The sequence below is a fragment of the Phascolarctos cinereus genome, unplaced genomic scaffold (genome assembly GCF_003287225.1).
Source record: "Phascolarctos cinereus isolate Bilbo 61053 unplaced genomic scaffold, phaCin_HiC Scaffold_5;HRSCAF=322, whole genome shotgun sequence".
In the NCBI taxonomy this organism is placed as follows: domain Eukaryota; kingdom Metazoa; phylum Chordata; class Mammalia; order Diprotodontia; family Phascolarctidae; genus Phascolarctos; species Phascolarctos cinereus.
This window is the reverse complement of record NW_027555958.1, coordinates 268,917,385-268,931,713: the sequence shown is the minus strand read 5'-3', so window position 1 is coordinate 268,931,713 and position 14,329 is coordinate 268,917,385. Positions and strand designations below refer to the sequence as shown.

The window sequence follows — 14,329 nt, the reverse complement described above, 5'->3', positions numbered from 1 at the left end:
AAATGTGTGTCTTGAACTGACATGAAATAAATTAATTTCCTACTTGCCTTAATATAAATAAGGATTGCCTGCATTTCAAATTCCGTTGGAACTTATTACCTTTTATTTTTTTAAGGGGCGAAGCAGGAGAAACAGAAATACAGCAAGAGGGAGAGAAGGAAATAGGGAGCTGAAAGAGAAAGCTAAGAGAGAAAACATAGAGGAAGCCTCAGGGACAAGAAATGGACTAAAGGGGTAAAGCCCATACCCTGGAAGACAGAAAGAAAACCTGAGGAAAGAAGATGCTGCTCTCTCTCTGAACTTTCTGCTCTCGTTCTGGGAAGCGTCTCTCCACCCAGCTAGCCCCTTCCCCCATTTCCCATTAATATCCCGGTAGCTCCCCTCACCCTGGACCTTCCTCCCCAGGCTCAGCCATCTTCCGTTGCTAAGAGACGCCATCAACATCCGTCGGCTAAGTAGTCTTTGGAAGGAACCAAACTCGACAGATCTTATGTCCACCCCTTCGCCTTTACCTGAAATGGAACAGTCTGCTCTCTAGTATCCTTACCTCCTCCCTCTGCATCTCAAAGCCAGAAACAAACTGGATAGAGAAATCGTGGCTGTTCTTCGTTGTCTCTAGAGCCCGTGGATAGAGAGCAACCGTTGTCTTTGGCGACTGACTTATCGATAGCTACAGCTCACGGCTGCAGCCTGTGAGAAGCATTTCTATAGTACCGTAAGCCTCTGAGTCAGCTCATCTTGATTTTAGAGTCACAGGACGCATAACTTGTAAGGGTCTGCTAGGAGAAAAGGTACATTTGATGGTAATTGGGAAATGCACTGTCTGGGCTTCTCTGCTTGCTAAATGGAAATAAGTATTTACTTGTATAAATTACATTACATTATATTGTCCTACTCCTGCCAGGCACTGTGCTGAGTAATTTTTATAAATGTTTTCTCATTTGAGACTCATAACAACTATTTGAGGTAGATATTATTATGCCCATTTTACAGGTGAGGAAACTGAAGAAAACAGAAATTAAGTGATTTGTCTAGGGACACACAGCTATTAAGGTTCGTAGATGGATTTAAACTTCAGTCATCTGGACTCCAGACTCAGCCCTCTATCCACTGTGACACTAGCTGCCTCTCACCCAGGATGTAAGTGGTCAGAGGATCCCCAAGATTGTTGCTCAAGAAAATAAGCGTTATTGTCTCCACGAATAAGCTCTTATATCTGAAGAGACAAAGGGAATGGCATGTAGGAAGAAGTGTTTGATGACACACTCCTGTCAAGGTGTCAAGAAGGCTACTTTGGAAAGTCCTATTTATTGTTTATATCAAGGTGGGGATGGGAGAAACTTCTAGGCTGAGGCCTTGACTTTTTGTAGTTATCTGTTACTACTGCCTGTCTACTTTTAGCATCATCTGTTAATTGTGATTGGTAAACAGGTGGCAGAAAGAGAAGAATGGGATATATATTCTAGCCAGATCTGAACAGTACTGACCTGGCCGTGAACCTGGGATGGTAACCCTGCAACTTTCTGGATATCATTTGGTATAGATGGGAGCTTGGGGTTAGGAACAATCTACCTTGCCCTATGGAACCATTTTTTAATTTCCTTTGTTGGCTCTTCATCCATGTTAAGCTAACTAACCACAGGAGTCTCCCTCCAGGTTCTGTCTTGGGCTTTTCTCCTATTTCCCTGGATTCTTGTAGACATTTCAAACTCAACATGTCCAAAACAGAGCTTACCACCTTTCCCTCCAACTTTCCTCTCTTCTGAATTTCCCTATTACTGCCGAGGGTACCATCATACTCCCAATCACCTAGACTCACAATCTCAATTCTTCACTCTCACTCATCCCACGTATCCAATCCATTACCAAATCTTGTATTTTCTATCTTAACAACATCTCCCTTATTGGTCTATAGGTCCTTGTCACCTATTGCCTGGACTACTATAGTACCCATCTAACTGGTCTCCCTGTTTCTTTTCCCACACAAATTCATCCTTCGCTTAGCAGCCCGATGATTTTTCTAAATTATAGGTCTGACCATTCAGTACCCTCACCCCCTTGCTCAATAAATTCAAATAAATTCTTACCTTCAAGATCATATATAAACTCTCCTAACATTTAAAGGTTTTCATAGCCTGACCCCTTCCTACCTTTCTTATACCTTCTTACTCTACTATCCAGATACACTGGACTACTTGCTGTTCCTGAAACATGACAGTGTATCTCCACTGTCTGTTTTCATGCATTGATTGTCCTTCAGTGCCTGAAATGCTCTGTCGCCTCACCTCTGCCTCTTAGTTTCCCTGGCTAGCTTTAAGACTCAGCTCAGACTCCACCTTCTACAAGTGATATTTCCCAATCTTTCAGGCTGAAAATACCTTCCCCTTTAGGCTGCCTTAAACTTACTCTTTATGTAGCTTTATGTAACTAGTTTTTTCATGTTGTATTCCCCATTGGAATGTAAGTTTCTTGAAGGCAGGTACTGTTTTTGCCTTTCTTTGTATCCCCAGCTTAAGAGTTTACAAGGTATTCAAGGAGGACTTAGCACATCTCCTGTGAGGGCTTCCCAGGCTGTTTTCAGGGCTGCTCATCTGCCTTTGGTGCCCATCTGTTATCCAGCTCTCACCTGTGGCTCTAAGAAGCTATAGCATGAGCAGAGATCATACCCTGGTAAAACTTTCTTGGAAGATAGGCTAAACCAGGTTGAAAGAAACAATGGACTACAACCTGTTGGTGAGTTAAGGGGCTGTCTACTCTAAACATATGGACTTCCCCTTGTGGAATGGGCAGTTGAGAATAATTTATTCCAGCAGTCAGGAAGGAAGATGAAGCAGGATAGAACACTTACAGCTTGGTTACACATCAAAGATGCCAAGGTCACACTGTATCCTGGGCCATCACCAGTTCATCCCGACTTTTGTCTTGCCATTGGACTTTGCTGACTCTGGAAGAGAGTGAGGCTGACAACTTTGTGCAACTTTGCCTCACTTAAATCCAATTCATGTACAAATGAAGATATCTCCCTGTGATGTTATTGGTTCTCTTCAAAGATGAAGGACAGACAACAACAACAACAACAATAACCCCAGCTCAGCCCAGAGCCTGGCACCTAGCAAGAACTTAATGCTAAAGGAGATGCTCAGAAAGTTCAGGGACAGTGTTTGGGTCATCTTTGCATAACTGCCTGCTCAGACATTTCCTCATTTCCTATCTGGCTGCACTCATTTTGGACTTGGCTTCTCCATCATGCCCCCCCCCCCCGTAAATTGATCACTGGGAAGTCTCATCATCTTGCAAGATCCAATCAGCCTTATTACCTCATCAGTGCCCTTTGCCCCTCTGATTAGAGGGTGAAACCATAAACTCCTACATTTAAGGAGGGGAACAACACTAACATCTCCTCAGATATCTCATTTCTCCTTTGGCTGCCCATTTTGGTCTTCTTTGTCCTCTCTGTTGTGCCACTGTGCCTGCTACCTCTTCTCCCCCCACCCCCTACCTCCTTTTCAGCTTTTGTTTGTTGTCTTCTCCCATCATATTGTAAACTCCTAGTCTTTCGTTTTCACGTGCGCAGGCTCTTTATGTTTATTGGCTATCAACTATTGTCACCAAAAAAGAGTGGCTGTACAGAATTGAGCTTAACAAAGTGTAATCTGGATTCTCATGATTGGATAGGCAAGTTGCCTGTTTCCAATAACGTAGCGCCAGTTAAATGGGTCACATTCCTCCTTCAAATCTTTTTCTTAAGGTGCTAGTTGAATGAGTCGAACTCTCCTTTCAATCATTTTTAAGGTGCCAGGTGAATGGGGGGGGACACATTCCCACTCCAATCATTTTTTTTAAAGGTTTGGAGGGGAAAGTGGGGAATGTAAGTGCTATGATTTGGTGATGGATGAATGCGGCTCTCCTCTCACATTCGCTCATCCCGAAGCAAACTCATTGGAGCGCTCCAAGTGTGGAGTCCGAGGAACCAGGGCAGAGATTCCAGGCAGAGCTCCCCTTGCAAGGAAGGCCAGGGTAGAAGGAAATGGACAGGACCGCATGAGGAGGAAGAAAAGAGAAGTGCGGGGATGGGCCTGAAGGATTGGATAGAGGGTCCCCTCGGCCGCCCCCTCCCCCACCCACGCCCTGCCGCCTCCGTTGCCAGTGCGGTTGCTAAGGAAGTGTTGCCGGACCGGAAGTGGGAGGCGGGGCGGCCGGGCTGGCTCTTCTCCCTGAGCCGGAGCCGGAGCCGGAGCCGGATCTGGGAGGGCGGGGGCTGTGCCGGCCGCCGCAGCGGGAGGCAGGCCCTGCGGGCGGGCGGTCCTGAGTCCGTCTGGAAGCAACCGTAGCCCAGCAGGGGGCGGGCCGGGGGGCCGGGCCTCGACTGGCTGCCTCTGCTTGCGGGGCTTCGGTCTCCTCCCCGCTCGGCCCCGCCTCATCCTTAGGGGAGGAGGTGGCGGCGCTGGCGGGACCCGAAAGCCGAGAGAGCCGGAGGCGAGTCCGGCTCCGAACGTGTCCGGGCCCTGGGTGAGTCTCGCTTCCCGCTGCTCCGGGTGGGCCGACGACTGATGGGAAGCAGTGAGGAGAGCCCCGAACCGGGGAGAAATGCAAGGCCGCCGGGCCAGGTGGGGAGGTGGTGGGTACGGGAGGGGTGGGCTGCCTCCTGGACGGGCCCAGAACTAGGGAGTCTTTGCAGCCTCATGGGTGGGGGAGGGAGAAGGAAGGAAAGCATTTCAGCTGACCCTCGCAACAACCTTGAGAGGTAGGTGCTCGTATTACTTTCATTTTACAGATGAAGAAACTGAGGCCACGAGAGGTTAAGTGACTTGCTGCTAGTCTTACTGCTGTAAGTGTCTGAATTTGAACTCAGGGCTTCCTGACTCCAGGCCAGGCGCTCAGTCCACTTGGGGTAGAGGCATTTTTGGAACCCCTGGCTTTGCACTTTTGAGTAGCACTCTTGAGAGGAGGAGTAGTCAGAAAAAGAGCAGCTCTGTGTGTTAGGAGTTGTGTGAGACCCTTATTGCTACGAGCGGTACCTGGGGAGGTAGTGGTGGTAGTGGTAGTTGGGTGGGGAATTTGGGTGGGAGCACAGTTTGAGGATAGAAGATTCTCTTTGGGACTTAGTGTGAAGCTGGTTTTGGAAGGAGGCACCCTTACTCCAAGCTTTCCTGAGTAGAGAGCTGTTACTGAGTCTTTTTGCCTTGGCTGTAGTCATAGAGAATATAGGAAATAGGAACGCGTGTACTGAGTTGGAGGTATTTCTAGCGTTGTGGCACTGCTGCTGGGAATACTAGGGCTGGGGTACCTGCCCTTCCCCCTTCTTTATCCAGCCATGTGTTGGTTGCTAGGGGAAGCCTTTCTCCAATTAGGGGGATAGCAGGCTCCTTTTTCTCACACTCAATCGTCCCCCTTCCCCCCAGCTTCTCAGTGGAAGTTGCTGATGATAGTCCTCTTATGGCTCAAAAGTGTATTGGATTCCCCAGAAGTAGAAAGTAGGAAAAGAAAAAAAAGTAGGAAATGTCTAATGTACATTTTGAATGAAGTATTGGGCATATTTTATTCCTATTCAGAGAGAAAGAATGCTATGGAAGAATCATAAGGAGCATTAATGGAATTAATAGGCTTTATATTGATTCAGTAATATAATTTATAGCTGCTGTTACAGTTATTTGGGTGGGCTAATATTTTGAGTCTTATCAGAACACCCAGCAGTAGTTCAGTGGTGCTAATTAAACATTTCATATTTTACCTTAGAATTGGGCACTGCTGGATCAATAGAGCAAGCTTGCTTTTCTTTCCTGTGGTCTTTCCAGTGCCTATCTACTTCCAGTCACTGATTCTCCCAGGGGATGCTAGTACCTTCACGGAGTCAGAAGGACCTGAGGACCTGAGTTCAAATTCAGCCTCAGACCAACACTTGACACTTACTGATGGAACCTCCAATGGGACCTCCAGATCTTTTGCATTCACAGGGTCCTGGGGACATACTCCTTTCAGGATGATTTCTCTCTTATTCTCTTAAATTATATTTTGTCACCTGGCAAGCCTCTGCCTTTTTTTTTTGACAGATCCATAAGTCATCAGTTCTTCCATTTCAGCATTCAGTTGGGGTCTCCCATTGATAGATCATACATGGCTAGAAGCATTCTCCCCCTCCCGAATATAGTCAGCTGAAAAAAGGCAGAAAACAGGTATATATATTCCGTATAAACCTATGTTACGGATGTAAGAATTTATGAAGTATTATTTTCACTTCATAGTCATAGTTTTACTTTTATTGGTCTTTTAATGCCCTCTCAGTATTGTTTGTTGTTCCTTCTTACCATTAGTTGGCCTGTTCATGTCAGAACTGGGTGGTCCTTCTGCTCTGTTATAATTTCTTTGACTTTCCACCCAAGAAATTTCACTTCATTTGAGCCAAAACTCTTCTTTCTTGTTATTTCCTCTTTTTTCCCCCTTATGAGCAATTTAAAATTCCTAAAATAATTTTGGAGCCCAGCCAGAACCCAGATAAATCTAGAAACTTTCATTTCCACATTCAGATGTTGGCATCATGTGTTAGCCTGATACTAATTTGATTCAGATTTGAGTTGCAGTTAGAAAACTAGTGAAGAAGAGAAGGATTTGTCTTTAATGGTTAAATTTTCAGTGCCTCCCTCAAGTTCATCTGAGAAGCAGGGCTGGTTGCCAGGGCTTTCATGTTTGATTGTGTAGATTGAATTTCTTTTGTACTTGAAGGCTTTTAATAATCTAACTTAGAATTAAGAGATACTGGAAAATAGCTCTCAATAATGTGGATGTAACAGAGTATATTATCATGTAGGAGAAGAAGAAAGTTGAAATTTGGCCCTTTTTTTCACTTGTTAACAGATTTATGGCGTGACATGTGCAATTATTTTACCTATGACTTTTTTGTCCAATGTGTAGAATAGCTTTTTGAACTTCTCTCTCATATTGATGTTGAAGCTCAATTCATTAATAATTGATATCTTTGTTGAAATCTTTTGAAGTATTTTTTATTATTAATTCTGAGGTGAATCAGTGACTGTCTATGGCTTGTATTGTCTGTAAGTGAAAGCTGCCTTTGGGTGAATTACCTAAATGCAGAAAATAAAGATATCAACCTCAGGACATAAGTAAACATAGTTCTTAAGTTATCTTGGCTCTTAAAAGCCACTTTGGAGGGTTTTCTTTGTTAGCAGTTAATTTATTTGATCCTACATAAATTAAGGGAGATAATCTTTTCAGCACTTTGCTTTATATTTCATTTTATTTTTTTCAGGCAAAGCAGCATGGCTTGATATGCTACGTTATATATAGAAATTCAGGGACCATCAGACCTTCCACCTCTACAACAAGCTCCTTGTGACAATTAACGGCCATCTATAAATTGGTAAGAATTAACTAATCTCATTGGGTTATGAATGATTTAACAATACAGATGTAGTGGGAAAACACAAAATTTAAGCTTTCAGAGTCTACATATCTCAGAATTTTCCAGATTTGGATTGCCTCATCTGTTTTCTTGTACTTATATTTGTCATTCAGGTTAGGTGAATTAGGGTGAAAAGTAGACTTAGTGATTCATAATTCTTGAAATGTGATTAATATTTAACATTATTTATTAATCTCTAACTATAGCTACCTCTTATAATTTTTTGAAGAAATCATGAGAGGCTAGCTCTTGAACATGAAGTCATTGTATTGGGTTTGACTTAGTTGATACTTAATAGGTATGAGTTTATTTGACATATGGGAAGAAAACTTGTAAGATTTCCTTTACTTTTCTCAAATGTAAGGAAAAAGAATATAGGAAAACATTCCTTGTCCCAGATTGTGATAGTTTTAATTTTTTTTTTCTGCTGGACATTTCTGGTATTGAACTTTCATCTTAGTACATTTCCAATTAGTTGCTCTGTGTGAAGCAGGTCCTTTGCCCTAACTTCTCAAAGGCTAAGAAATCTAATATGGTTTGAATCTTATCTTCACTTGTTTCTTTTGTACAGCATAAGGAAAGAAAAAAAATTGGTTCTCAAATAGCAGTCAGTAAGAATTTTGAGTATCTCTTTGTTTATGTCTATCTGTATATTAATATACATTTAAATAATATTAAAAGATATTACTGAGGAAGCTTCCCTTATTTTTGTTTGTATGACTGGAAACCTAGGCAGTGGTCTTAAGTTCCTGCTACTTTACATACTTGGTTTCTTTTACTAGCTGTAAACTAGTAAACTAGTACCGTCAAGTTTAATGATCTGGTTTAGTGTTTGGTCATCAGTACCTAAATTTTTTTTTTCATGTTAGGAGAAGACTTGGCTTCACAAGTGTTAAATGATGCCATTTAAGCAGAATATTTTTCCTAGGGAGGCTTTGTTATTTTTCAGGATGATCATCAATATGATAATTTTTATATTATCTTTCAAGGCTGCACAAAGGGTGGGTTCTCCTCCAGCTAGAATATTTTTAAGTTTTCCTTGGAGTAGGGTATGAACTGGTTGAGAGTTAGTATAGGGAAGAAGTTTTACACTTCAGTTGTGTTGTCCTCTTACAGTAGGGTAGTGGTTCTCAGACTTTTTGGTCTTTGAACTCCCTTTATGCTCTTAGAAATTATTGAGGATACCCCTTTTGTTTATGTGTTGTATCTATCAATAGTTTACCATGTTAGAAATTAAAACATCTTAGTATTACTATGAAAATAGTTTTCACCTTGTGGGTCCTCAACAGGATCTTTCCAAACCACATTTTGACAACTACTGCAGTAGGGAAGCCATAGGAATCTTTTTTTCAACACGGACAATCCAAAGTTATTCACTGTGAGTTGTTCCTTAACCCTTAGTCATTTTAGTTTTAAATATGGTACGAGTTAAACATGCTTCTCCAAATTCCTTAACACGTTCTTACCAGTAGTAGTCCTGACTATCCCTAGGTTACATCTTCCACAGGCTGAATCCCAAACTTGACCAATGTAGAAAATAAATTTTTAACTGAGATAACAGAGTAAAAGTGAGGAGAAAGATATCAGCCAAGAGAGGATTTTATCTGTAGATAAGCCTTTTTTACTCAACAGTGTGAAAAGGAAAGGATTTTGGAAACACTTCTTAATCATCCTTAAGTAGAACAAAACATGGGTGTTAGTTACCAACAAGGTGGTATTTGCCCTCTAAGTACTGTTTAGGTAGTATAGACCTTAACCATATTCATCGGGTCCCCTGTGGCTTCAGGACAGGTGTTCAGCACTAGGTAGATGTTCTGTGGTAGGGAGGAAATCTTTGTGTGTGTGAATGAAACTACTTATGTTTGATTGAACTTGGAGTGATTTGTTAACTGCTTCTTTGTAGCTTGGGCTTCTGAGGGTGGAAGAGATGAATTGGTTTCTGTTTGGCCGAGTTACTATGTGACCAGAACCTGGAACATTAGAAGATTGAGCAGTTTTTTCTTCCTGAAGGCTTCCAGGCTTCCCCTTCTTTAAGGTGTAGGCCACAATGTTAGTATACTTGGCTTTCTTAGATTTTTTTTCTTTTTCCTAGAAAGATTTAGAATAGAGAAGAAATTTTTGATATTCTTAGGTCTACTTTTCCCACCTTGTTTGGAAATTGCTATTATTACTTATAAGATAAAATACAGACTCTTTACTCTGGCATTTGAGGCCCTCTACTATCGTGTTGCACTGTACCTTTTCAACCTTATTTCTTTACAAACACTGTTTCCTGCTTTTTTCCCTTCTCTTTATGCATCCAGGTTCTTTCCTGCCACCATACTCTTTCCCAACCATGTATGGACCTTTTTCCTCTTTCCATCTTTTGAAATCTTGAAGGCCTTACTCAGTGGGCCACCACCTCCTCCATGAAGTCAGTTCGGATCCCCAGATTATAGTGATTACTTCTTTTCAAATTTCCCCACAGTATTTCACTGGCATCTCTTCACTGCCTTTGTTACAGTCTATTTTGTATTGTGCTTATTTATTTAAATGTCATACTCTGCCACTGGTGATTATGAACTCCTTGAAGGCAGGAATAATGTAGTTTTTCATCACCAGAATCTAACACTGTATATCACATATATATTATATAGTAGGTGCCCAATAAGTATTTAAGTTGAAAAAAGTGAAGAACTTCTCTTTTTGGGTAGAGCAGCAAACATACCAGTGCTCTAAAGAGGCCTAGGGTAGAGGAGGCATGAAAGCAGTATCCAGGCTCATTAGTGTGGTCTTTAGTATACAGAACTTGTCTTTTTCCATTTGGTAGTCTCTTTGCAAGTGTTTAGATCCTAGTTTCCTTCTCTCTGGGCGTTTTGTATGTTTAATTGCTTAAAGAGATACAATATTTCTAAAGCTTAGAAGGGGCTATTTGCCCTTCTCATTGAAGATGTGAGTTTGATTCCTCCTTTGGGGTTTTAGTACCTGTGTGACCTATCATTCTCCCTGCTTTGCCACCATCCCTTCTCTATTTTCTTAATCTCTTTAGGCCTTACATTCCTCGTCCATAAAATAAGAGGGTTGAACTGGATGATCTCTGAGTTCTTTCCAACTCCAGTATGTCCTATTCTCAAAGTTCCTTAAAATCCTCAACAATTGAAATCTCCCTTTCTAGTCAATTTCATCTACTTTTAACACTGCAGACCTTACCATTTCTTTAAAACTATGATTCCTCTAAGATGCTATATTCTTTCTGAGGCACAGTTTCCTGTTTGTCCTTTGCCCTTCTCATGACTTCCATGGAGTTCCTTGATTTTTTTTTTTAGTCCATCAACCCTGTCCTGGCTGCATTATCTTCTCTATTTGAATTTGACCCAATGATTAACTATTTTGGTGATGTACAGGGTTTCCCAAAAAGTCTTAGTGCATTGTTAAGCTTTAGCTTAAAACTGTACTAAAGCTTTTGGGATGCTGTTTAGTCTACATCTTTAAATCCTTTCTTGCTCTTCTCTGTAGTTTCTGCCCTGCTAACCCATATGTGTGCTAACTATCTCCTAACTCCATCTCTGCTAGTTTTTTTTTAAACTTCTCTGTCCAAAGTCCCAAAGTCTCCAAAGATCTAAATGTGGCCATATTTTCAATGTTCTGCCCCGCTTCCTTTTATTCTCTCCTTACCTCTGGTGTTCTCTTTTAGTACTACATGCAATTTGACAGGGTCGCTAAACTAGTAGAATGTGAGAATGCTGTAAATAAATATAAGTTAACCTAGAGTTTAGCAAAGCATTTGATAAAGTATCTCATATTATTCTTGTGCAGAAGATGGAGACATAGAGACTAGAAGGTAATGTAAATGGATTTAGAACTGGTAGAATGAGGAGCCTCAAAAAATATTTGTTAATGATTCAGTGTCACTTTGGGAGAACATCTCCCCTGGAGAGTGGCTCTATGCTGTTGGATAAATGCTGTTTGTTCTTATCAGATTCACAGATGACACAAAGAGGGAGGGGATAGCTAATGTGGAATAACACAATTGGGATCTAAAAAGATCTTGACAGGCTGTGATCTTGGTCTGCATTAATGAAGGCATGGCTTACAGAAATAAGGAGCTAATATTTCCACTGTTCTCTTGCCCTTGTCAGACCACATGTGAAGTATTATGTTCAGTTCTGGATTTCATAGTTTAGGAAGGTTATTGATAAGCTGAAGCATACAGAAGAAACCAGGAAGCATCTTGAATCTATGAATCAATCAGTCAAAAAACATTTATTGTTTTTTATGCTTAATAAAGTACATATTTTATGCTAGGCAGTATGCTAAGCACTGGGAATACAGTGACAGAAATGAAATGGTCTCTGCCTTCAAGGAGTTTATTTTCTATATATGAAATGAATACAAGATAATTTGAGGAGGGAGGGCACTAGTATCTGTGGGAATTAGGAAAAGTTTCATGCAGATAGAGGTGTTTTCAGCTGAATTTTGAAGAAAATCAGAGGTTCCCAAAAGTAGAGGTGAAGAGGAAGAATGTTCCAATCATGAAGGCCATCTAATGCAAAGGTACTTAAATGGGAGATAAATAGCAAGTAGGTTAGTTCAGTATGACTGAACTAGAGTTCATGTATTAGAATACAGGAAAGGTAGGAATAGGTCAAATTGTAAAGACCTTTAAATACCAGATGGAGAAGTTTATACTTTATCCTTAATGTAAGAGGAAGTCATTGGGGTTTGAATATATTTAGGGGATGGAGGGTGGTGTGACATGGTCAGGTCTGCACTTTAGGAACATCATTTTGGCAACTGTATGGAGAATGGATTGGAGAGGAGACAGACTTAAGGCTGGGAGACCCAAAAGAAGGTTATTGCAGTCATCCATGTGAGAAGTGATAAGAACCTGAACTGAGGTGGTAGCTTATAAATGGGGAGAAGGGTATAAATGCAAGGGGTATTGTGAAGATAGAAAGCCAAGACTTGGAAGTTAATTATAGTTTTCCTAATATTGAACCAGCCCTGCGTTCCTGATATAAAACCTACCTGGTCATACTATATTATCCTCCAGATACGTTGCTGTAATCTCTTTGCTAATATTTTATTTAAAATTTTTGCATCTATACTCATTAGGGAAATTAATCTATAATTTTCTTTCTCTGTTTTGGCTCTTCCCGGTTTAGCTATCAGCACCATATATGTATCTTAAAAAGAATTTGATAAGACTCCTTCACCTATTTTCCCAAATAGTCTATATAGTATTAGAATGAGTTGTTCTTTAAATGTTTGATAGAATTCACTTGTAAATCCATCTGGCCCTGGAGATTTTTTTCTTAGGGAGTTCATTGATGGTTTGTTCAGTTTCTTTTTCTGAAATGGAGTTATTTAAGTATTTTATTTCCTCTGCTAATCTAAGCAATTTATATTTTTGTAAATATTCATCCATTTTACTAAAATTGTCAAATTTATTGGCATACAGTTGAGCAAAATAACTCCTAATTATTGTTTTGATTTCTTCATCATTGGTGGTGAATTTACCCTTTTCATTTTTGATGCTGGTAATTTGCTTTTCTTCTTTTTTTAAATCAAATTAACCAAAGGTTTATCTATTTTATTGATTTTTTTCATAAAACCAGCTCTTAGTTTTATTTATTAGTTCAATAATTTTCTTAATTTCAATTTTATTAATCTCTCCTTTGGTTTTCAGAGTGTCTAATTTGGTATTTAATTGGAGATTTTTAATTTGTTCTTTTTCTAGCTTTTTTAGTTGCGTGCCCAATTCATTGATCTCTTCTTTCTGTATTTTATTCATGTAAGCATTTAGAGATATAAAACTTCCCCTAAGAATCACTTTCTCTGCATCCAATAAGTTTTGGCATATTGTTTCATTATTGTTGTGCTCTTGGATGAAGTTATTGAGTGTTTTTGTGATTTATTGTTTGACCTGTTCGTTCTTTAGAATTAGATTATTTAGTTTCCGATTAATTTTTAGTCTGTCTTTTCATGGCCCTTTATTACATGTAATTTTTATTGCATCATAATCTGAAAAGGATACATTTAACATTTCTGCCTTTTTGCATTGGATTGTGAGGTTTTATGCCCTAGTACATGGTCAATTTTTGTGTAGGTGTCATATAACACTGAGAAAAAGGTATTTTCCTTTCTATCCCCATTCAGTTTTCTCCAGACGTCAACCATGTCTTAACTTTTCTAAAATCCTGCTCATTTCCTTAACTTCTTTCTTGTTTATTTTGTGGTTAGATTTATCTAGTTCTGGGGTAGGGGGGGTTGAGGTCCCCCACTGGTATAGTTTTGTTATCTATTTCTTCCTGTAACTCCCTTAACTTCTCCTCTGAGAATTTGGATGTTATGCCACTTGGTGCATGTATGTTTAGTAATGATACTACTTCATTGTCTGTGGTACCTTTTAGCAGGATGTAGTTCCCTTCCTCATCTCCTTTAATTAGATCTATTCTTGCTTTTGTTTTGTGTGAGATTAGAATTGCTACCCTTGCTTTTTTTACTTCAGCTGAAGCATAATATATTCTACTACAGCCTTTTACCTTTACTCTGTGTGTATCCCTCTGTTTCAAATGTGTTTCTTAAACAACATATAGGATTGTGGTTCTTAATCTACTCTGCTATTTGCTTCTGTTTTTTATGGGAGAACTCATCCTATTCACATTCACAGTTATGATTACTATCTATGTCTTTCTCTCCATCCTATTTCCCCCCCTGTTTATGCTTTTCTCTCTTCTGTCTTCCTTTCCCTCCTCACTAGAGTTTTGCTTTAGCCCACCTCCTCCTTTAGTCTGCCTTCCCTTTTACTAGCTCCCTCCATTTTCTTCCCCTTTGCCCTTACTACTTCTTCCCTCCCTTCCATTCACCATCTCCCTTTTCTTTTCCCTTTCCCCTCCTACTTTCTATAGGGTAAGTTTGATTTCTGTACCT

The 14,329-nt window shown here is 40.2% G+C and overlaps 2 protein-coding genes across 7 annotated transcripts in view; one reads left to right on the top strand and one right to left on the bottom strand.

The window, feature by feature from the left end:
- CCDC40 (coiled-coil domain 40 molecular ruler complex subunit) overlaps positions 1 to 491 on the bottom strand; it is a 92,735-nt gene extending 92,244 nt beyond the window's left edge. Inside the window, exon 1 of the mRNA XM_021000777.2 lies at positions 387 to 491. Within this exon, the coding sequence (XP_020856436.1) occupies positions 387 to 415 (29 nt within the window). The 5' untranslated portion in view covers positions 416 to 491. The remainder of the gene's footprint in view (positions 1 to 386) is intronic.
- A 3,806-nt stretch (positions 492 to 4,297) lies between these two features.
- The window catches only part of TBC1D16 (TBC1 domain family member 16), a 148,014-nt gene continuing 137,982 nt past the window's right edge, over positions 4,298 to 14,329 (top strand). For 3 of the 6 annotated variants that reach the window (XM_021000878.2, XM_021000879.2, XM_021000882.2), the window contains exons 1-2: positions 4,301 to 4,509; positions 7,265 to 7,375. The gene's annotated coding sequence lies outside the window, so the exon portion shown is untranslated. The other 3 variants (XM_078155845.1, XM_078155844.1, XM_021000883.2) reach the window with 3 other exon arrangements.